The 24,626-nt window shown below is 39.9% G+C and overlaps 1 protein-coding gene across 1 annotated transcript in view; it reads right to left on the bottom strand.

Moving 5' to 3' along the window:
• LOC142378168 (CUB and sushi domain-containing protein 1-like) overlaps positions 1–24,626 on the bottom strand; it is a 445,101-nt gene that overhangs the window by 258,559 nt on the left and 161,916 nt on the right. Inside the window, exon 3 of the mRNA XM_075462406.1 lies at positions 20,951–21,063. Within this exon, the coding sequence (XP_075318521.1) occupies positions 20,951–21,063 (113 nt within the window). The remainder of the gene's footprint in view (positions 1–20,950; positions 21,064–24,626) is intronic.

A 24,626-nucleotide genomic window follows, 5' to 3' on the forward strand; every position in this document is an offset into this window, starting at 1 on the left:
AATAAGCATGCAACAGCAATATTCTAAAAGGTTTCTTAAATAAAATAGAAATATAGAAATAAAAATATAGAAATCTGGCCTGTATACATAATGCTCAGTGTTTTATTGTGTATGGCTTAATTCGGTGTCACAATGGTCACAATATCGCCGAGGTCTTTTCTTTGTCCTTGCAGAGTCCATTTTTGTGTCAAAACAGTGCAAATTGCCAGCTGTGGTCAGACAACATTAAATAGCAAAAGGACGGGAGGTTGTCTCGCGAGTATTCCGTGTAATGACGTGTACGCATATGATTGGTGGAGCTTAACGGCTCGCATAAGCTCTCGTTCAATCACGTATGAGAAACATTGTGTCGTGCAGTGTAAACAAAAAGTTTAAGGAGCAGATCTGGCGGCAACAAGGCAGACAGAAATCGCTGAGGTCCCGTACTGTGAAAACTGCCCTGGTTTGCGGAATACAATGGCTGGAAGACGACTTGCTTTCAACTCCCCAGCAACTCTCTGCAGGTCTACAGGTTTGTGTGTTTTTTTTCTACTTGCACATGACCATTTGATTGTTTAATTTTAGTCTTGTTGACACTGTACAGCACTTGGGACAGTTCTCGCTGATTTTAAATGTGCTGTATATTAAACTTACTTACTCACTTGCTTACAGGCAGATAAAATGAAAGTCCTGTTGAATGCTATGACCGGAATGTCTCGTATGGTGGCCAGCACTGTGGATACGGTCGTGGAGAGGGTTCTGGAGGGAATTGACCAGAGATTCGCTAGGTTGGAGGCAAGATGGCCGCCGAGAACGGACTGGAGTTACATTCCAGAGAAGTTGAAGAGCGCACCCCCAAGAGAAGGCGGATACAGAATCCGAAAATCGCGGTAAGAGTAGGTCATTGACTGTGGCTTTAGGCTAAACTCAACTTAATTGTGTCCATCACGTGAAAACCAGTGTGAGTTGCTTTATTTAAAAAAATGAATTTCGTGTTTTCAATTTATAGGAAGCAGTTCGCCGCCTGCATAACTCACCGTGGCATTATAATCCAGGTCAAGGGTAAGAATAAGTGAATGTTCTCCCAATATCTAGTTGAGTTGGACCTGATGTTACGTTACGTCAATGCAGTTTTTTTTTTTATTAACCATAGGCCTATTGTTTTTGCAGGCTACTGTCACCTCACAATATGGATGTAACGAGTCGCTTGAAGGAGGCGGTGTCAAACAGTCCGAACTTCAGAGAGGTAGACGGGGACACTATCGAGGGTGAGCGGCGCTGACTTTTACCACGGCTGGCACTGATACTTTTAAGCACTGGTCATTTTATTCATTCCTCTTGTTTGTTTTTTTTTAGCTGCGTGACGGACCTGTGTGCCGTGCTACAGGCGCGTCTTGAAGCCAACCCGAAATACTCACAGTCTCACCACAGAAGAGTGAAAGAGAGTAAGAACATATACGCTGTCAATATGACTTTCGTTACTTTATAGACAAGTTGTCAATATGCTGTGCATGGCTAGACTATGTTTTGATTATTTATTGGTTATTCCAACAGCTGCCAGAAGCCAGCTTCTGATCCAGGATGAGGACGTCTGACAACTCCCGCAGACCCTGCAGGGACCGGAGTAATGCGGATTCCAAACGGCGGCGTTTAGGCTTATTGTGTATATTGTAGGCTACAGCAGTGTGTGTGTATATAGTTTTCAATTCTTTATTATCAATATGGTTCTTATTACAATGTAAGCTATGTACATTGTGTGGTGTGGCAATAAAAGCGCTTTAAAAAAAAAAAAAGTTTCCTTTTTCATTTCCTCAATAGATTCACGTCATTCATGCCTGCATTCATAGCCTAGTCATAGTGCAGCTTATAAGAATGACGTGAATATATGAAGTACACAAACATCCCAGGAATATTAGTAATCATAATCACAATTATTAATCATAATTGCTGAGTGATATGCCCATATAAAGTATGCATATATTAACCTTATTGGCCAATGGGCGGTCAGCTTTACAGGAGCTTTTTTATGTAATCACGTGCCTTTTTCGTCCAATACCAGCGAGGCCAGTGAGAGGTCCAGGCACTCTCACAGCGGGGTGCTAATCGCTGGGCCATTAGTACCCCGCTGTGAGAGCCCGCCGCGAGTCGGGTTCGTTTCTGACGATTTTCTCGCTTAACAAACTTAAAGTTTGTCTGCCTGCAAGCGCCCAGGTGCGTCCGAAAATTAGGCAAATTCGCGGATGTTCACTGCCGTCCACAGTGACACAAATCCCTCTTTTCGTGCAGTGATATATATGTATATTCCAGCAAAACTGATCACTGCTTATCACATATGACTAACAACCACAAATACCTCATACCTCATACCCACCACACAACACCAACACGCATTCGCAACACAATCAATGATGTGGACTTGCAGCCTTCAGGCACTGATCGGCAAAATGAATTGTTGGAGCCTTCTTTGAATAATCCCGCCCGTAATTTCAACCTTGCTCAGAGGGGCTATTGCATCATCAAAAATGTGATCACACGGGAGTTTAATAAGACAAAACTTTATCAGAAAAACACTGAAAAAGCGAAAATATATATATATTTTCACAAGATACTGCCTAGAATTTGGAAAGATTTCCTATTCTTGGGGTTAAAATTCTTATAATGCATATATGGTGTATTTATGCATGTGGATTTCTAATTAGAATCCTTATTTAAGTTATCTAGAATGTTTTATTCCCATCAAATGGTTTTATTGTTTGTTTTGTTCAACATTACGCCTCCTATCGTGTCCTGTGAACAAGTTTCTAAAAATATTTTAAAATGTAGAGCCAAATGAAATTTGAAGGCTGCGCCAGTCATGCAAAGTGATCAATGCACCAACTGTTTAGACTTTAGGTGAAGGACGGCATTGACTGCGTCATTGAGAACTTGCCTCATCTTGTATATTCATAAAGCAGATGAATAAAGCCAATGGATATATGCCAAGATGCAACAGTTTCTACCAGTACAGTTCTGTGATCTGCATGACTTTACTCTTATCTGATTCAGTGTCAAAAAGCATACCTGTGCTCAGCCAGAACTAATGACAATGAGGTGACTCGAGCTGAATCTTTCTTGAATCTGCTCACTACGTTTCTGTTAATTAAAACTGGTCAAACTCGTAAGGCAGACTTTGTGAACAATGTCAATGTTTTTGTTTTACAGTGTCAGCAGATGATGTGGAAGATAAAGTGGAATCTGAAGATTGTTCCTCAAATGAAAATGTAAATATCTTCTAAACGAGTGTATGAACAAAAGTGTGTTGTAACAATCCATCCATCTGTCCATTTTCTAAACCCTCTTAATCGAGGCGCAATTTTGGGGTTGCCAGTCCATCGCAGGGCCATCTTTTGACTACATGTGTAAAAATAAACAAAAGCACAAAAACGTGGTCAAAAAAAGGGCAGTTCAGACCGAAGTTCGGCTTTGAGGTTTGAGGCTCGAGCACATTCAGTATAGTATTTTGCTCTAACCTTTTCAGTCTCCTGTGCGGCTGGCACTGTAGCACTATCAGTATCATCAGTGTTGCTCTTTCATAACCATCTTTGTAAATGCTGGTATTGATCAAAAAATGAAACCTCTATTAAGCATTGGAACTGCTCGAACAAGCCAAGGCTTTCCAGAAGAAAATGAGCAATTGTGAAGTGCAATTATACATATGTAGTTGTTTCCTTATTCATCTGTATCAAAATAATAGAAAACACCTGTACATGTGTACTGAAGTACAATGCAACAGCAAACTACAGCACAGGCTTCTAATTTCTCATACACGTAAGATTAACGCGTCTTCAAAATAGTCTAAAAAACTTGGCAATGCAACTTACTGAACAGCTGTATTGGACACAAATGGCTTTAGTGAATTAAAGCTAATCAGCTGGTAAATGGGTATACAATTTGCTTGTTAATGCCCCAACAAAGTTTGCTGTCGAACGAGAATATATGACTACAGTTCAAATTTATTGGTTTCAAATTTACAAGTTGGTTTTATTCCATGAAGCAACTGGAATTCAGATTTAAACTGACATTTTCTTCAACAACCTATGTAGCTATTGCTGAGCCTGTTTTTGTTGGTTTGGTTTTCTTGACTGAAGTACGGATGCAACATTGGTAGAAGTGTTTCTCATGCATGCAAATACAATCAAAGAGATTACATGACTAACACCTGAAAAATTCAAGATGTGACAGGATACCAACTGCGTATGGTTCTAATGTGATGGTACCGTGTGGAGTATATTCTTCAGGCCTATGTTTGTTTGTTTCGTTTTGACAGCTGACAGGACAAGCTCTTTGTACTCTAAATAGAGTAGACTTTAGCCATAAAAAGCTTTTATTGAACTTTACCCCTCTAAATACAGCAACAAAAAAAAAAACAATATACATATCATAGTAATATCACTACCCCTTCCCAGTAAGAAAAAATGTTTGGTTCTTCCATCTTGTTGTGGTGACATATTTTGCTCCATGTTTGTGCCAAGTCTTAACTGAAATCTGGTTTCAAACTGTTGTCAATGTCTTTTGTAGTTAACGAGTCTGCGTCTTACCTCAAATCCGTTACTGCTCTGAGATTTGCAAGATCCCAGTCACAAGAGAAACTATCTTGCCAGGCTTACTGACGAGTTACTGTCCATTCAGCTCCCCGGGAGAAATGAAGATGACAAATGAGAAGAGATTGTGTGTGACAGGTTAGGTAAGCCATTGGCTTTCTGTCGTCACTACCAAAAACCTTCTTGTGCACTCGCTTACTACGCCAAGCAGCCGGTCAGAGAGGGAGCTCTCTCACCGATAGCTGCAACAACCTTTCTACCAGTTGAATCGGCTGAAAGATGTCACTGGAGTCTGCCAGTGGCGACAGAGCACATGTACCAAAAATACAAGAGCGACAGACTTTCATTGACGCTTCAGAAATGCCCAACAGCCGATTATCATGTTGGTGTATAAGGCCCCCAAGGTAGGACACTCCGAGCAGTGAAAACCAGACAGAAACTGAAAGCGTGACTTAGTCAGAGAGAGCGTCGCTAAAATGACAGTAAGCATGCAATTTATGCCTCCAAGACATAGTAAGCTCTGCTCATCAGGAAAGAAAAACACAAGTTAAAGACGGAGCAGAGAGACATAAAAATGTCAAAGAAACCTTTAGTCTCTTCCCCCTCGGTTTACATCAGACTATTACCCTGCATTCAGTGTTGCCAGATAAAGCCAGTGATTTCTAGACCAAGAAACCACCAAAACTTACAAAAAAACCCCACCCAAACTTTTGTTCGATATTTAGTTCAATAGTCTAACTGATGTACTCATTTACTGTACTTAACAGCGCAATGCAATACAATTTAACGCCAGCCAGACACCACAGCAAAACCAGACTCAGCAAGGATGCCACGTGACACATCACATCCTGACGTGGCACACGTTTGCAGACCGGACAGACGTATCAACCATGTACTCAGTTTATCATGAACACAAACATACAGAGCGCACTCGGTGCACACACACTCATAAAATGTATACTTCTACATAACTACAGTAATCAAAGCAGTTATTTACATTTAAAAATGCTCAGTTTGAATTGAGTTGAAACGCTCTCAGGTGGGCCCTTAAATTTGTCGTAGGCCTTACTTTCATCACCTTTTGATCGTGCTATCCACAGTTTGAGATCATTATCACTTTCCCTCTGTTTTCGATACGTTTTCTTATATTTTGCCAACTTCGGCAGCTACCCTCTCAGTCTAGTCTATTGCTGCAGATTTAGGGCAACACCTGTCAGTCTCCATAGCCAACGGCGGCGGCGTTTACGATGGAGACCGATAGGTCACAACAGCCAATTTGTAATGCGGTCACTACAGGTGACATTAGCCAATCAGTGATGCAATTTTGGATGAAGATTCACTTAAAAATTGCCAAATTGACCCCAAACCCGCCCAAATTATGACCACTAGTCCAAAGCAAATTTTTTTACCCACAAAACCAAAATCAAAACCATCGAAATTGTGCAGGAACCCGCCCATTCTGGCAACACTGAGTGCATTTGAACTGTAATGAATTGTAACTGGTTGGACAAAAGAGATAAGAGAGCCACATAAGAAAATCTAGACTTGGGAATTGCTAAATCTATTTTTGTACAGGCAATGTATTGATGTCATGTGAAATTCTGTTTGCGATGTCGGGAAACTGTTGAAAAATCTTCTTTTTGTGTGTCTTCAGTGATCATTTTCTGGTTTAGCTAGCTGATAAAGCCAAAAAGAAAAAAAAAAAACACAAGAACATGCATGTGTTTGTGTTACTTTCAATACTCAATCCTGCTAGAATAATCCAGGAATCATAGGTTCAGTGTTTAGCAGCTAACACTCCCTCAGGGATTTCGCTTCAGTTTAAAGAGGCGTCCGTAGAAGCAGTGGACCAGTAAGATCACCATGTTGAATCACTGAACCTGCCTTAACCTTGATGGTTAGCCATAAATGAAAACACACCTCGTCTGTACTGATATATGGACAGAATTTTTCAGAGATGCAGGCCATCCCAATAAATCCCCCCTGACCTTAAAGCCAGAATGAAGCAATTAAATCTCTACAGACATTTGATAACTAAAAGTGCATCATATTATTGTCTTGTCAAATATTCATTATAATAAACAGTCATTTTTGAGCAAACATAACAGAAGTCACTTGGTTTTCGACTATATATGTCCAGTTTTCACTTGACTGGCATTTCCATTTGCCATTAGTAACTAACTAATTTAACTAATGTTCAAGGAATTTGATAGCACAACACAGAAATCTAATCCACTTAGTTTTGAAAACCGGTTTGTTACTAAATAAGACAAGCTGATGGGATTTTATAGTGTTTTTTCTTAATTCATTCTAATCTAAATGTAGTGATTATCTACCTATTCAGTCAAATCTATTTTTATGTCTCAGCTTCTCATGAAATTATTTTATTTCTCACTCGGGGTACACAGCTCTTTCATTTTTTTCCATTTTGCTTCAAAGTCCTGGCACATCAGCACTATTACTGATCAAATTTGTAAAGCAAATTGAAACTCGGTTCTACATTTAATAACTTTTCCCACATTGGATATTTGTGCTGAGAAAAAAACATCACAGGTTATATACAGAGTGCACTCCTGGCAGGTTTGAAATTTTAGCTTCCCAAGGAGGGCTTAAGAGCTTTTGCAGTATCCAATGCAACCAGTAAACATTTCTCATGTCCAAGTGTGAGCAAACTATACTCAAACCAAAGCTATTCGCTACAGTGCCGAGAATCCGGTTGACCCAAAGAGAGCAGAAAAAGGATGCTTAGTTCAAATGACTAAGGTGTCTTATTGTCTCTATAACATGCTGGGAGGTTGATTACACCACCGTTAGACTTACCACGATTGTTTGTGTGTGAATGAGAGGGTATGGCTCCAACAACACTGTCTGATGACGGTGGGATCACAGAACACTTCTCTGCTACCCCACCATGGGCACACACACACACACACACACACACACACAAATACACGACACAGCAGGGGAATTGACATTGGTGCTTCGATCGATGCAGCTGACTACCGCTGGCGTCAGTATAAACTGCGTTATGTGACACACTCCCTTGGTGAAGAGCTTCCTATGGCGCTCCAGTCAATATGGGTTAATGGTGTAACGGACTACTCCTCTCTTTCCCCCCTCAATATCTCTCACTCTGTTGATCTCTTCACCCCACCAGTATGCGCAAATACACACACACACACACACATACAGCAGAACATGACAATCCAAGTTGACAAATCTTCCAGTAGGCCTTCCTACCTTTAATGATTTGCTGTGTTTGCTCTAAGAAGCTTCCCTGCTGGATCCACTTGCTTTGAATAAACTCACCAACCTATTATTCTCAATGAAGGGCACGCAGATACTGTTAGGAACAGACGGATAACAGGTCGATAGAAGAAGGCAAAAATAGGCTCTGCAACGGTAACAGAAAAATGCAGTTAATGTCAACAGAAATCTTAATCACTGAAGTTATATATATATATTTTTTTTTTTGGAAAGAAGGAAATGACTTCCTCTATCTATGCTTTATGAATTATTTGTCTCAGTTGGATTCCTCGGATATGAATGAAGAGATTTTACATTGATGTATGCGTGCAATAGTGCTGAACTTTATGACTACCTACTATATATTATCAAATTAGTTCTCACAACCATATTATGTACACACCAAGCCCATTTATTTCAGTCATCTCAATCATTTCCACTTCAAACTGTGAATATCTTAAATGTATAGGACACCAGTTTCAAAAGCATATATTCAATCATTTCCTTAAGAAGCTAATCAAAAGGAAATCCAAATGAATTAATTTTCCTTATGAATAAATTAGACTTGTTTATCATTTAACTTTGATTTCAGTAGATAGAATCAGCATACCCTTGTCAAATCTATTATATAATTTATCTGACCTTATGAATGCAGTTTAATTTAGAGCTGATGCTACCTGTATCCATAACCTAACTACAGTACCTCAGAAGTTACTCTTGTAGCTGATCATGAGTGATGACTGAATTATCAGGACAAGTAAGAGTATGAAGGAAAAAGTTTAGGAGTTACTTGCGGAATAAAAAAAGAAAAAACTTGCACTACATTGATACTAAAACTAACAGTCTGATGGGATGCAGCTTTAACTGAAGCATGCTGTTAGGAAAATTAGAAATTAATTTGGTTCTTTGTTTAAGACAATAATTTGAATATCAAAGAGCAATTTATACAGCAAACATTTCCATGTTTGTCCTTCATTTATCTCATTGGTCAAATATGTTTCCATTTAAGCAATCAACACATTTCCAATGAGTAAGCTACAGAGGACCCCCCCCCCCTGTGTTTTTTTAATGTTCAAAGTTTTGAAAGTTTGTTTTCTTCTTCTTTGGTGCCACACTCTCCCTGCATTTTCACCACAGGAAGCCCTGTTAATAAATCAACAATATATTTTGAATTTATCAATGGTGTCTCCAATGACTGATCAAAACCCTAGTTTCTCTTTGAGCTTTACAAAGAAGAACACTCTGGTCAAAAGGATTCCGATACGATCCAGTTTATTTATAAAGCACATTTAAAACAACAATAGTTGACCAAAGTGCTGTACACTAAAAATAATAAATAAATAAATAAAAGACACACAAGACATAAAAAAAAAAAAAACAACTCAGACCTGGAAAAAAAACAAGCATTACTCATGCCGTGTTGAATGCCAGGGAGGGAACCCAGATGTGGCTTTAAGAGAAATTTAAATACAGGTAGGGAAGAGGCCTGCCTGATATGAATTGGTAAACCATTCCACAGTTTTGTGGTCACAACCAAGAAAGCCAGATCCCCCCCTGAGCTTCAGCCTTGTCTCCGGAATGACCAAGAGAAGATGATCAGCTGATCTCAGAAAGCGCGACAGAATGCAGGGCTAAGTCAGAGAGGTAGGATGGAGCGAGGCCATGAAGACATTTTTATGCAACTAAAAGAACTTTGAAATCAATTCTGTAACGCACTGGGAGTCAATGGAGGGAGGCCAGATTGGGAGTGACATGCTCTCACTTATGCGTTTGTGTCAAAGAGCAGCAGCAGCGTTCTGGATGAGCTAAAGGCAATAGAGGGAAACCTGGCTGACCCCAACATACAGAGCATTACAGTAGTCTAGACACGTTGAAATAAAAGCATGGATCACTTTTTTCAAGGCGTGCCTTTACAAAATTGACTTTGATTTGGCTATTTTGCTCAATTGAAAGAAGCTTCTTCTTTTTTTTTTTTTTTAAACGCAGAGCTGATCTGTTTGTCAAATTTGAGATCACAGTTTATTTCACATGTGGTGTCAAAGAGCCAAGGTAAACCAGGGGTAGGCAGTATGACCTCAGTTTTCTTGTCATTGAACTCAGGAAGTTTAACGCCATCCATGCTTTGATGTCAGTGAGACATTTTAACAGTGGTTGGGCCAAAATAATAATAATATAATCGTTCTGTTTGAGGGGAATGTAAATTTGACAGTCGTCTGCGCAACAGTGGAACAAGATTCCCTATTTCCTCAGAATGGTACCTAGGGGAGCAAGTACAGTGAAAAAAAGATAAAACCATTGAGACTAACACAAAAACTTCTCTCAGCCAGGTAGCACCAAAAGCAGTCCAAGGCTGTACTTTTAATACCCACACAGTTGGCAAGATGGGATATTAAAGAGTTAGGTTTGGGACACCTGGTTTTCAAAGGAGTCACCATACCCAAAGTTAGTACACCGGTAAGAGTGGAACCATGTGGCCAACTCCTCAGTTCCAATACATATGGAGGACGGGGTTAAGGTTCTAGCATGGTTGCTGCGTCTGTTAGCGCGAGCGGTGTTGATGACGTCACGTGAAGGTTACCGCTACTCTACAACCACGAAAGTCGAGAAGAAAACAATGCTGCTGTCAAGAGCAAGAATACTGTCATCAATGATACTGCTGCGGTATCTGGATCCTTTTAATTTTTTTAATTCAGTTAAAAGAGGTGAAGGTCTGAAGCCCCCGGCATCACCACTTGGAGTCTCTGCCCTCTTCTTTGCCTTCACGTATCTGTCCTGTAGCTTCTTCCACACATTCTTAAAGAATTCTCCCTCTTTCCCCAAAGTTCTGCCAATCTCTGTCCACCAGTTTTGGGAGTTTACGTGGTCCCTGTGCTGTTTCACTGCAGTTTTGTACAGGTGCTGTACAAACGCACCTCCTGACTGAGCCTGGTCTCAAATTGGTCCATCCGGTTTGTCGTTCTCGGCGCAGCCAAGTTACAAAAATCGACTGGTGCACGACACCGCGCTGTGCCTTCTTTTCAAGGCAAGCGCCAGGCCTGAAACGTCATTTTGACGTCACGGGCCGCTACCGCCGTGAGCGAAGCTTCAACTGTAAATCCGCCTTTAAACACACGACAGAGCCGAGCAGAAGCGCGCTGCTTATCCAGGCAGGGAAAACAAATGTCAAATAGAAAAGGCATGTGGTCAGAGAACACAGCATCGCAAATGTCCAAATTATCCATAGACAATACGAGGTCAAGTGTGTTCCCGTGCTCTATAAGTCTATAAGATCTTAAAAAGTCTTTAGCCAGCGGATTATCAGGACAACACGCATACATCAAAATGCCCAAAAATTAAAATCCAATCTTATTTAGTCATAATTTCAGCCAAGAGAACCAGGCTCAGCCAAGTTTCAGTCACACAGAGGAAGTCCACTCCATGATTGTTGAGGAAATCGTTCAGAAAAAAAGTCTTGTTTCCTTGCGATCTGGTATTGACCAGGGCCATCAAGAGTGGGAACCGGAGCTGGAGTATTAATAGTCCAAGAGGCCCGGGCCCGTGGCCGCAGGTTAGGGGAGATTCACTCCGCACGTGCACAGACAGAGATTGCGTTGGCGACGAAACTCCAAGTGACCATTGAATCCAGCCACAGGTCCCAGACAGGTGTCTGGGAGGCAAACGCAGAGGCAGGTATAACACCAGCTTGTCTGGTTTGCCTCGGCGTCTGTGACGCTGCCTCCTGACAGGTGGAGCCGCAGCACGGAGCAGGTGAGCAGGGACCCCAGACCGGAACCGGGGGAGACATTGTTTTTTTGCTCTTGGTGTTCAGATCTTCAGAGAGTTTTGGCGTGCATACACAACCAGAGAGTTAACATTGTCCATGACAATCATCAACAATAGTAAAATTACAATTTGAATATTAGCAGGTTAATTACCAATAAAACAACCGCATATTATACATTTATCAGACAAAACCTCTGCCTTTCTTTCCAGTCAGTAATGATGTGAGTAAGAATATGGCCCAACCTTCCAGACATACTGGTCTTTAAGTGTACAAAGATATACCTATTCCCTCCTACATTTGTTGGGACTATGCATATTCAGTATTCACTGTTGTGCTGTCATCCACACTAAATAGCAGGAAACGTTTTGGTTTGAAACCGTTGGTCAGCTGAGGCCCTTCTATGTGGACTTTTTATGTTCTGCATGTGCCTGCAGGCGCTCCGGCCTCCTTCCACAGTGCAAACATATACATGTTAACTTTTTTGTGTCATCTCCGTGATGGACTGGCAACCAGTTCAAGGTGTACCCTGCCTCGCGCCCAAGTTTTTTTTTGAAAAAAGGCCCCAGCCCCTACTGGATCCTCTACAGAATAAGCTCTGGGTATGGCAGATGGATGGGAATTATTTGGTATTAAATGACTCATAAACTAAAGCCAAAAACTAGGTCATGCTTAGTCCCTTATTGAGCCATTCCCAAATGGCTCTTTTATTGATATATTTCAGAGAAGGGTGAGTGTCATGCTGGCTACCCCATTGATAAGTTTGTGAATTCTTATTCAAAATCTGGTGTCAGAAACCCAAATTGGCAAAGGCCAATCGACAAACTATGTGCTTTAAGACAGTAGTCCACAAAGCAGTGGCTACACTGATCTTTTATATAGAGGTTATGGTTGGTGCAAGAGAATAAATAATAATTAAGTTTGTCATAATATTGTATTGTCTATCATGATGTCTTTGATATCACGATGTTTGAAAATCAGTCCGCTTAGAACTTTTGTTAACAGCATCAAACTTTGAGAAATAAAAGAATCACTAAAAAAAAGCTATCCTGTTAGCGACACAGGGGAAAAAAAATAAATAAATCTATCTCATGTCGTACATCATGTGTACATAATGATGCATAACCCCAGAGCAGGAGGCTGTGATCTTTTTGCATCTTGTCCAATGGTTGATGGCTATGGAGCTCTTGCCACAGTCTGTGCAAAGCCTTGGTTCAAGTCAGCAAGATTTGGAAGCTCCTAGAAGTGTTCCTAATGGATTCTACAGCAGTCAACACAACACAGAGGGAGAGAGGGGGGATAGAGAAGCGGTGCAAATGCCAACACCAAAGGGAATGAACTTTCTGCGATTTTACACACAAGGGCGAACATGTTGTAATGAAGTGTAAAAATGATACCCCATGACATAAACATACTGTGTATCAAAAGGGAAAAAAAAAAAAAGAATTCATGATTAACACATGACTGAACATCTACACAAACACACACAGAAGCTTCCTCTCACATTTTTTTCATCTTTTTTTGACAGAAGTCTATCAGCAGGAGATACAACTCGCCTACGGGCTTATAAAAGTACAGTTGGCTTCTTCTTCTGTAAGTGAATGGCAGTGTGGTTGTGTGCGTATAGAGAAATGAGTGGATGTTGGAGTTAAAAACTAAAGTGATGAAGGGGTTATTTTTCTCTCTCTCTCTTGTTATCAGTCACACAAACACACACACAATTCCACTGCCCTAGTGTAGGCTGTCTATAATTACAGTATCTGCTATGTATAATTAATAGACCTCGTTAATTAAATCTGTTCTGTTATGTACTGCACAAAATGTCAGATTAGAATTGTTGAAATATAGTTTGTCTTAAAAGTAATTCATTTTCATGATCATTTACTAACCTCAAAGATCACTTACCCATCAATATTCTATTTGTTGACTAAATAGAATCTTTTTTTTTTTTTTTTTTTTACTTGGAACAAGGTTGATATTCATCACCCTTTTTGAAATTCTATTTAATTGTGCATCTCTGAGCAGTTCTAACAAAAAGAGGTAAGTATAACAAGTCAGTTGTAAGCACCACCGCTGCACTGCATTCCAACACGATAACAACAACAACTAGTTTAGTCTGCGCCGTGAACAAGGAAGTAAAATCACTGGGTTTCTTCTTACAGGTGGAAGCACTTTATAAATGCTCAAGGGAAGTGCTGGTAGAGTTCCTTGTTGCCAAGCAACAGTTGAAAACTCATGTGAGGAGAAGTAGCAATTCACAAAAATTTATAATTTATCATTTTTAGCATTTGGCATCAAGGGTGCTAAACACTTGCAAAGCTCCCAGCTCCTTCAGGAATGTGTGCAAAGGCCTTTTTTCAATTCAAACTACATTGACAGTGTGGGGAGAGGGTCCGAGTGGACATACAACCTAGGGCTTTAATCCATTTAATTTCAAACAAATCTATAGCTGTGGCCGCAGGTGTTACTCCTGATGAAGCAGCTGTGAGAGTATATACAAATTTCAAATGAATGCATGACTTTTTTTTTCTCTCTCTCTCTCTGCAGTGGCAACAGATGGAGACAGTGGAGACGGTGGTGATGGGAGAATTGCTTGTGACAAACAACAACTTCAGAACACCCAAATACCATCACTCCATCAGCAGGTAAAGCTCTTGAAATTATGATTATGTTTTTTTTTTAAGGATCTCTGTCCTTTTGAATAATGTAGCGGTCAATAGAAAAAAATTTATATTTTCGCTCTCCTCTGATTATGTACTCTTTTATTAGAATCTAAGTCACCGCTCCCCAAATCTCTCTGTCATTAAGGTTTGCTTTTCTCTCTCTTTCTCTCTCCTTCTGCCTGTCCTTTTTTCTTCCTCAGGGGATATTAATTGATGACTATCTTGGAGAGTTGGTTTTCAAGCAGGTTTCCTGCCAGCAAGGCCTCACTTTATCAGCACTTATAGCTTTATATAACACCACCAATCGCCCTGTCTTTCTTTTTTTTCTCATTCCTCTGGCGACAGGGGTCTTATCATTTAGATATGTGTGCAGACTTATAATTCAGTTTGGTTTCCTGTAATAAAAGTCTTGACGAGAAAAAAGATTTGTTACAAAGACTGGTGATGTTACCAGACGGACACACAGACGGGGTAATCCTAAGGACAATAAAAAGACGAAGCCAAATTGATTCTTTGTAAGTGGGAATCAGTTAAACTAGATAAAAGCAAAAAAGGGTGGGGACTGATGACGAGGACATGGGTAAAAAAAGAAGATAGTGAAAATAACATATTCCTAATTTGAAGGAAAAAACATTTGGCTGATGAGCTCAGGGGAAAGTGTAGTTTGTTTGTTGTTTCCTGTATTATCTATGACTTTCATTCAGTGGGAGAATGTGATTGCAGGATTAAAAGAGTGTTTTGTGTTTCTGTTATTTCAAAAACACAACTGGCAATAATTAAGTGAAATCTTCAGTGGAATGAAACAACGGCAACAGTTACATCATTACATCAGACAGTACTGCTAGCTGCTAAAATGATCATGCTAACTAGCTATCACTGGCCATCACTGCGACATGAGAGGAAGAAGAATTATTGCTGTTTGGAGGTCTTTTTTTTTCATACAGTCAATAATTCCAACTTCTGGTCTGTCATGTCAAAGGACAGGTAGACAATGGAAAATATACTAAACAAGGACTACGATTTTAGGCAAGTTAACACTGGAGAACAAGTGTAGTGTTGAAAGTGAATTGATTACAAATATTAAGTCATTCATTTATAAGGAATAATAAAGTCTCAGGGATATTGAATAATTAATTTAAACTTTATTCAGTCAAATTCTGTTAAATTCAGTTCAACTCAATGATATTCTATTGATCCTGCAGTCTAAATTGTTGTTAAAAAATAAAGAATACCCAACACAAAAAAAAGCATTAGAACACAAACATGTATTACTAGCTCAAAAGGCAGATGCAACATGAACGGACAACATAAAACCCAAAGCAAGGAAAGATGTGACCATGTTTGTTGAAATAAAACTGTTTTCAAAATGCGTTGTGTGGTGATCAGAAGAAAAAGCACAAATGAAGGTTTGGAGAAAACAAAAGGACGTGTTTTAAGTGTGGAAATTCACTTTGAAGTAACGTGGCCCCATGAAAGAATAAATTGAAATATATTTAAATTTATAAATAAAAGATCAAATTAACTTGTCGAATTCTTACATCATGAAAAGCAGTATGGAGGTTAAGTTGCCTTGAGGCATTTTTCCGACCTTGGAGCTGTGGTAAAAGAGAAGAGGCTCAAACTCTGATGACTCCTGGGTTATATTAAGGCAAACACACACTTGGTCGAGGTGGTTCTCCCCTGGAAACAGCATGTCTCATGCTGGATTGAGTTGTGCCTTGGTTCTGCCTGTTCCGTGTTGGCAGCAGACCTTTTGGACCACACCCTTTTCTGGCAGGATGAGATTGTCCTCTCAGGCCTTTCTCCCAGCTTGAGGGTTGGTGATGAAACTGTCAAGCTGGCTCCTCATGGAAAAAGTTCAACAACTTTGGACCCAGGACGAACAATGCAAAATAAATAAAATTTTCTTGAGAGTGAGTGGCCTCACTGTATCAGGTCTGGAAAAAGTGAATGTGGCCGCACTGATAGGGGCAGATCATCAGAAAAATAATGTGACTGCGCATACTAGAGGTACTGTGATGACGGAGACAGCAAGTAAATTCAAACAAACAAGTGAAAACAAAGAAGATGATTGGCTGAGACAGAGGATGGTTTGAGGCCAGACCAAAGATGACACACTGGTGTGGACATCAAGACTGCAAGACAGAGGATTTCTACAAAGTCAGTAGGTTTTTCTAACTGAAAGTTGAGATGCTGCATGGTATTCTTATATCAGATGTTGGTGATGAGTGGTTTATAACACAGTGGTCCCCTACAAAAGTAAATGTTTAAGGGCTTTGTTACTTCTTATCTTTATTATCAGGAACTAGATAGATGAAAATGATCACATTTATACATTGATATCCACAATTGTTTTTTCTTTTGAGAAGAAAAAAAAGTTTGAGTTCAGTCAAGCTGGAATTTGTTTGATTTTTAAAGTGGTCTGAAAATAGTCCTTTCATTCAAACTAAGGAGAGAAGAGGTAGCATACACAGCACAAAGATGTGCTGCCCTTACTGTGAAGGCGGAAAGAGGATGCAAAAGGAGGTCTGAACCCCCCGGTGTGTTTTATGAAATGCCCCAAGGTCCTACTTGATGCTGATTGGTCCCTTTCCAACAGATCTCAGGACACCGTATCCATTTTTACATCTATTTGTTGCTGCTTATCTGGCTTGTGTGTCTGGGTTTCCCGTGCTTTGATATCCCCTAGGGAAATTGGAGATGCCCTCTGTTCCTGCAATGTCACCTTAATCCTTCCAATTGTAAAACCAGGCTCAACAAGCCTACGAATATGTTTCTTGTGTGCAATTAAAGATGTGTTTATGTAGCTCTTTATTTATCAATATGGCGTACCACTACAGCAAAAAAGAAAAACTGGGAGACAAAGTGGCACACCAGGATTTTTTGCTGCCTTCCACCTCATCCTCCCACATTGCTAAAGGCATTGCCTCCCCTGGACACTGGCATCAGGCAACAGCAAGAGCTTGAGGCCTGGAGTTCTTTGGCCAGATGCATAAATGATACATAGCTACACGCAACAACCATGCATGCGCCTTTTCTGGCACAAACTGGTATTTATAGAGTAGGAACTAGTGGTGAGAATGTGTGCTTCACACATATTCTTGAAAGAAGGCAGTTTCTATTTCTATTAACAAAATAATGAATTCACTTTTTATCAGCATAAAAACAATCATTTGATTTAGGGACAAAGACAGAGTATGTACTTAGATGTATCAGGGCTGATCAAATTACTGATCAGATATCAACAAAAAACAAAATATCTAAAAAAGTCATGCCCGAATGCGTGCCGATTTCTTTACACATGTGCTGACATGCACACAGACTGAGGTCACATATCTAATGCTTGTGACACTGAATGAAAACGAAGGCGAAGCTGGAAAAAAAAAAAAAATTAAAAAAAAAAAAATCAGTAGCAGGAGGAATTATCAGTTACACACTCATCTCGTGCATGCGCACATACAGGCTAGTAATCCCTGCTGAAGCAACCAACATACTTGAGGGTCCCCACAGATGTGAAAATTGAACAAGGTCATGACTAAACTCTAGGAAAAACTTCTTGAAACGCAGTTAAATGGTTGTCAGGTTTGCTTCCAACAAAAGGACATACATCCAGGAATACACACATAAACACACACACACTCAAAGCAAAGCACAATGCATGGTTTACACTAACAAAAGGGGATAAAAGTGAACCTCACATGCACACACTGGGGAGTTTGTGTGTATCGGCCCTCTCTTGAGGGTTCTTTGATATTTAAAGTTCATAATTCATAGATGAACTGTTACAGAAGCGTAACGAAATGCTACGTGTGTTTGTGTGTGTGTGTGTATGTTCAAAAGGTCAGGCTGAGTATTTATTTGGCATCCACATTGAAGAGTCATTCATTTTATGATCATAACAAACATATAACAGCAAAATAAGAAATGATGGAAGCACACACCTTCATTGTAGGAAAAATTGTATACAGAACACATCAAGGGACTAATGCAGAACATTCATGTTCATTAGTCCAAACTGATGAAGAGACAACCAGGGCAACACCTCTGAAAGGCTCATGCACTTCCATGAGTAATCAGTCAGATGCAGAGCTCGGTCATACACTTTCACCAGTGAAATGTGTCAAATGTATTGCTCACTCACGCGGTCACTTGGCTAAGTTGTCAGAACTGTAAAGTGGTGCACCACTTCCACTCTGACATTAAACTTTTTTTCATTTCTCATTAAATCTAAGCAAATTCAGCTTTGTCAGGCACATTTATGGTTGCCTACGGAGAGCCCTCTCCGTCGACGGAGACCCTAACGGAGACACTCTCCGTCGCTTGTGTGAGTCGGCCAAAACTCCCATCTATCCGTCGAGGCGACGGAGACCGCAAGGGTTGTGATTGGTCGGCTAACTTTCAAGTTTCAAGTCTTTTATTGTAAGATACACAGAACAACTGAGTCGGACTGGGCACTGAAATTCTTAGGACAGGATACCGTACAGCAGCTACCATACCAAGACATAACATGCCGTAACATGTCATGACATAAGTAATCTAACAAAAACAGTAACAATAAATAGGCAATATACTACAAATTTACAAACATTTTATGCTAATTACAAGAGCTATACTGAACATATAATACACACAATAGCCTATGCTAATCTAAGACCTATACTAGCCTAGAAACATAAGATAAAATAAAAATACAATATTGTGCAATATTGCATGTTGCAGTGCAAACAGCAGTGGAGGTAGGCATGTGTAAAGTTTCGAGTGTGTAAGTGATGAGAGTACATTATAGTCCATTTAAGAGCCTGATGGCCTTAGGATAGAAACTGTTCTCCATTCTGCGGGTGCGAGACCGGATGCTTCTGTACCGCCTACCAGAAGGCAGTATGGTGAACAGTCTGAAGGATGGGTGATGGCAGTCTTTTAGGATTCTGCCAGCTCTACGAAGACATCTTGTGTGGGAGATGTCCTGAAGGGTTGGGAGTTTCCTACCAATGATGCACTCAGCAGATCGGACCACACTGCGTAGGGCCTTAAGGTCCATGGCTGTGCAGCTCCCGAACCACACTGAGATGCTACCAGTCAGGATGCTTACTATAGTGCACCTATAAAAGTTGGTAAGGATGACTGGATTCATGCCAAACTTCTTGAGTCTTCTCAGGAAGAAGAGGCGTTTCCGGGCAGCTTTGACCACCTTGTCTGTGTGGGCAGACCAGGTGAGATCATGGCTGATATTATTCCCAAGGAACTTGAAGCAGCTGACCTTTTCTACTTCAGATCCGTTGATGTGGAGGGGTGCATGATCCACCCCCTGCCGCTTCCTAAAGTTCACGATCATCTCCTTAGTTTTGCTGATGTTGAGAGAGAGGGGATTCTCCTGACACAATGTTGTTAGGGTGTCAACCTCCTCTCTGTAGGCTGACTCGTCATTGTTAGTGATGAGGCCCACGATGGTTGTGTCATCAGCAAACTTCACGATGAGGTTGGAACTGTGCGTTGACCACTGTGGCTGAAGTGCGGTCACCGAGTCAACAACATCATTTCCGGAATCACTTTTCCTGTTTAGCGCCTTCCTCTCGGAACAACAACACTACCATTTTTGAAAGAGTGTGCCTGTCAACATTTGGTTAAAATTATTTGCATTTCAAAATCAATAAACTCCAACTCCAGCAACACTCTTTCTCTCTCGGTCCCCATCGCTCACTGTGACAGGTGAAACGGAGCCGGAAGGTAAACAATCAATCAACGAATTTCACGATAGACGTCGCGAGATTGGGGCGTTTAAAGTAGCGACGCCTACTGATCGGGAGGTGAATTGCCTAGCGTGCCCGACGGAGAACTTCGAAAGGACGAAGAGCCTCTCCGTGACTACGGAGACAGATTGATGGATAGCGACGGAGAAGCAAACTTAGGCCTTTACTGAGACATTTGATTAGACCAAATATATAACCTGGTTTCAATATCTTCACACCAATAGCAGCCGCTAGCAAAGTGTGGATTATACCAAACAGCTTCAATAATTCCTCATTTTTAGGTAGTTTCTAACAAAATCTCACGTCAAACCGATCAGTATCACGACCCGACTTCCAAAAAGATGAAACAATGAGTGAATATTGATGTCTTTTTTAAGTATTACTAACTTTTTCAGCCTTTTGCTGCCCCAATCCAAACTTTTTGTGAGAAGTGTTGCTTCCATCACATTAAAGATGAGCATATATTATTTAGGAAATGTTAAAAGGTCTTACTTTCAACATCTGATATGTTTTCTATGTTCTATTGTGAACACAATGTTAGCTTAGTGCGATTTGCAAATCATTGCATCCAAACCTTTTTGGAATCGGGGTGTCATAACACATATTCTCTTGATGCAGAATATTGTGTATTATCGTGTATTGAGAGTATTTCTCAAATCTAATTGTTATTCACAGAACATTTTCCAAGCCAAGTCCCTCAAGTCAACTCTTTCACAACTATTGCATCTTATAGTGTAGTGGTAAGATTGCTGCCTTTCATGTGGGTGACCTGCGGTTCCCATCTTGGTCCCACCATGAAAAGGTACTACCTCCAGTAGGGGTCCTTTGGCAAGTCCCCTTACACTACCTGCCTACGCATTGTAAGATATGTAGTAGATAAGTGTAAGTGGCTTTGGATAAAAGCGTCTGCCAAATGCATAAACATATCTTGACAATCATTCGCACAGCTCATTACACACAAACACATGTTCTTACCTTCATATACAGCTTTGAAACCCTGGGCACTCACAGCAAAGTCTGTGGTAAACCACAAGGCCAATATGGATCCACTGCTGACTATAGGGGAGGGCAGCATGAATCCTGACAACCTGCAAAACAGGAGGTAATTTAAGTTCAGAAATACATTTCTATGAAAGACCTAGACCACATGATGCAATGAACAGCAATAATCAGAGACACTAAACCTGGAAGACTCCATATGCCAGAGCATAGTGGACATGTCATAGTGCTGACATGTCTGACTGGACAGGAGGACTGAAATTCATGATTCCAAACAATGCCTGAATGAATAAACCGTGCAAGCAGTGACATATCAAGAATCAAATGGCACCAGTGAAATGCAGAGTTTAAGTAGCTCTTTGTGTATCCTGTTGGAACACAACATAATGAACATATATTTGGGACACAGTTGGTATGAAATAAAGAAAAAGAGAAAGAAAGTCAGTAACACAGGAGAAAAAATAAGCCCAGGCTCTGTATTCACTTTACACAATTAATTTTTCATTATTTCAAAGGCCTACGCTGAGGTGGGAATGGCACAGCACACAAGTAAGAAAAGGATGAAACTGAGAATATAGGAGAGAAGATGTTTTTTTTTTTTTTTTTTTTTTGAATCGGTTTGGAGCATGTGTCTTAGGCTTGTGTGTCTGAAGTCCCAATTTTTTTTTATGAAAACTCGTGATCAAGAAATTTTTTTTAAAATTTGTATTAAATTCAAAGAAACTTGAAAAATGAGGGGAAAACGCAAGGAAAGAAAGAGGAAGTAAGACAAAAGAAGTTGGAAGAGGAGTTACCTCTTATTACTGTAGCTAAATGGGAATAGATAAGTCAGCACCACGACTCTAGATCTGTGGTTATCAAATGTTTTCATTGCAGGTCATTAGAAAACAAATGTTTCCAAGGCCCAAGATAAATAGAAACACTTAATTTTGAATTTCCCAAGAATGTCATTCATAAATATGAATGAAAATCATATGAAGGTAACTGACACTTAACACAAGAAACTTAAACAGCTAAAATGACTAAATAAATACATCAGAAAAAAAGATCACAAATTACAACAATTACACCAAAAAAATGATCATACATGTACAACTTTTAACAAACAGAAGTCGAGCTAAAACAATCAGAAATCACAATGCTGAGTTCAAGTTACAGCCACAGAACCAGGTAGTGGACATAGATTGGGAAAAAAATAGAAATCCTGGCCCAGTTAGTTCCAGCACAAGATACTAAGCTCTATTTTTGCTATTTGTTTTAATTTTGTTCCCAAGATTTGCACAAGCCGTGCAAATAATGTGAGTAAATACATGGAGCAGTCTTGGTGGGTTGCCTTCTACCAATGCCATGAGCATCCTGAGCATTTGATGTGGGAGTTTTGGAACAAGTCTCTAAATGCATGACAATGTGTCACAGGGAAAAAATACAGAACACTTTTTTTTTTAATTTATTTATTAGGAAATAACAAAAAATTTAAATCCTCCTGGCCTTAACAGGTTTTAAAACCAGGTAAATACAACCTCAGATAAAAGAAACAACACACAAAAGCATGTACTAAAGTTCATGGCCAATTCATGGACGACAGTGTGACCTGATCCTATGTCTGCAAAACAAGCTGAAACCCCCTCCCCTCCTCAACATCGTGCTTGGCAGATGGTATCAGGTGTTCGTGCTAATGTGCTGTGTTTGTTTTTTGCCAAACATCAGACACAACTTTGCAAACCTAAGCTGAAGTTCTGTTTTTTTTTTTTTTGGCTTTTCTTTTTTCTGGGAAGATTGACAATTCTCTTTTTGTCAATCCTCCAGGATTGGACTTTTTTTCTTTGATATTTTCCACTTCAGTATAATCTTACTGGAGGGACTCCAAATGATTTGGAAAAGGGCTTATAACTCTCCTAAGACTGATGGCAGCAATTGCTTCTCTAAGATCACCGCTGATGCCTTTCCTCCTGGTCATTGTGTTGATAAACACAGGAATGTTCCAGACCAGGGGACTGCCTGCACCTTTGCTGTTGCTGCTGTGCTTGATTCGTACATAAGACATTAATGTTGTCATTAACTTGCGTCTCTCTTCTCTCGACCGCTACCAGTTCGAGGCAGATGGCCGCCCTTCCTGAGTCTGGTTCAGCTGGAGGTTTCTTCCTGTTAAAAGGGAGTTTTTACTTTCCACTGTCGCCTCATACATGCCTGGGACGGAGAGGTGAGTCAAAGAGAAGTTTGATGCAATCTGTTGGTTTCCTTGGCTAGACAACCTTTTTGGAATGAAATATATGTGAATTGAAGTAGTTTGGATTTTAATTAATTTGACTTGATTGCATTTCAATGAATTGGATTATAATTGGCTTGAATAGGACTCTATCTTAAAAGTGCCTTGAGATGACATTAGTTATAATATGGAGCTGCAAAAATAAAACTGAATTTAATTGAATTTAATTAAATCAGAGAGGGTGCTGTTCCCAAGGGTCAAGCTCCAACATGAAAAATATCTCCTATAACTTCAGTATGTGACAAATTGATAAGCAGAAGTGGAAGCTGAGAGGACAATCTGGCTTTTCTTCTGTGCTCTATGTTGCCTCTGTTAACGTTTTGGGGCCTAATCAAATTATTATTTGGTTTAGCTGACATTTAGTTTGTTTTGGGTTTTTTTCCCCAAGGCTATCCAGGCACAAACTCTCAGAGGGGAAAATGCACAAAAGGAAAACAGGAGCTCTATGCACGATTTAACTCGCAAACCAGCTCTGATTTGCACATGAAGCACTGAGTATTATATGAACAGTAAAGTTGTGCACGCCATGAAATATGGAGCACAGCAGAGAGAGAGAGAGGCAGGTTGTTTATAGGGATAAACTGTATTACTTATTTCATGCATGATCCATTCGACATTGAAAAACAAAACCAGCTAAAACTGTACACTGTTGATATTTTAGAGACCCTTTTCTTTGTTTTGTGAGAACAGTTTTAACCACTGCACCCATCCCTTGGACAAAGCCAAAAATCATGGCTGAAAGAAGAACTAAATCGTCATCAAAGACAGGGCACTGTTCGTTTAAGTCTCAGTCAGAATGTTTACAATAAATGTTCAAAGTCAGCAGATGGAGGTGTGTAAAACAAAAAGAAGCTTTTTTAGGAATCTCCTTTTGGAATAAAGTCCATTAATTTGTCCAGTGCTGAGGTTTATTAGGGGTTATATAAGCAGCAGTGTGCATCACGAGCGAGGAACGCACAGGAGAGAGAGAAACTTTCTAACTTTATTACTGATTTTATGCATGTCACATAGAGATGCATGACAAAAACCATGTTCTCTCACCATTTTAGGGAACCTCCAAAACATTGTAAGTGACCACATGTCTTATTAAGAGTGTCTCCAACAGTCACTGTTATAAAATGTGGCCTTAACCTTTTTTTCCCCACCCCTTTATGGCCAATATTAAGGACCTTCTATTTGTGTATTTACAGACTGAAGTAGGTCTATGTACATATTAAATAAATGTATAAACAATTTAATGTTTCTATCAACTAAAATATATATCAAAGAAATTTAAGATTCACATAATTTTTGTAGACAAATGATTGAGGACTGAGGAAAGGTGAAAAAAAGTGATATGGGGAGGAGGAGTGCAACAGATGAGATGCCAAAATAGATGGCGGGATG

This window comes from Odontesthes bonariensis, chromosome 1, assembly GCF_027942865.1.
Source record: "Odontesthes bonariensis isolate fOdoBon6 chromosome 1, fOdoBon6.hap1, whole genome shotgun sequence".
Taxonomy (NCBI): Eukaryota; Metazoa; Chordata; class Actinopteri; order Atheriniformes; family Atherinopsidae; genus Odontesthes; species Odontesthes bonariensis.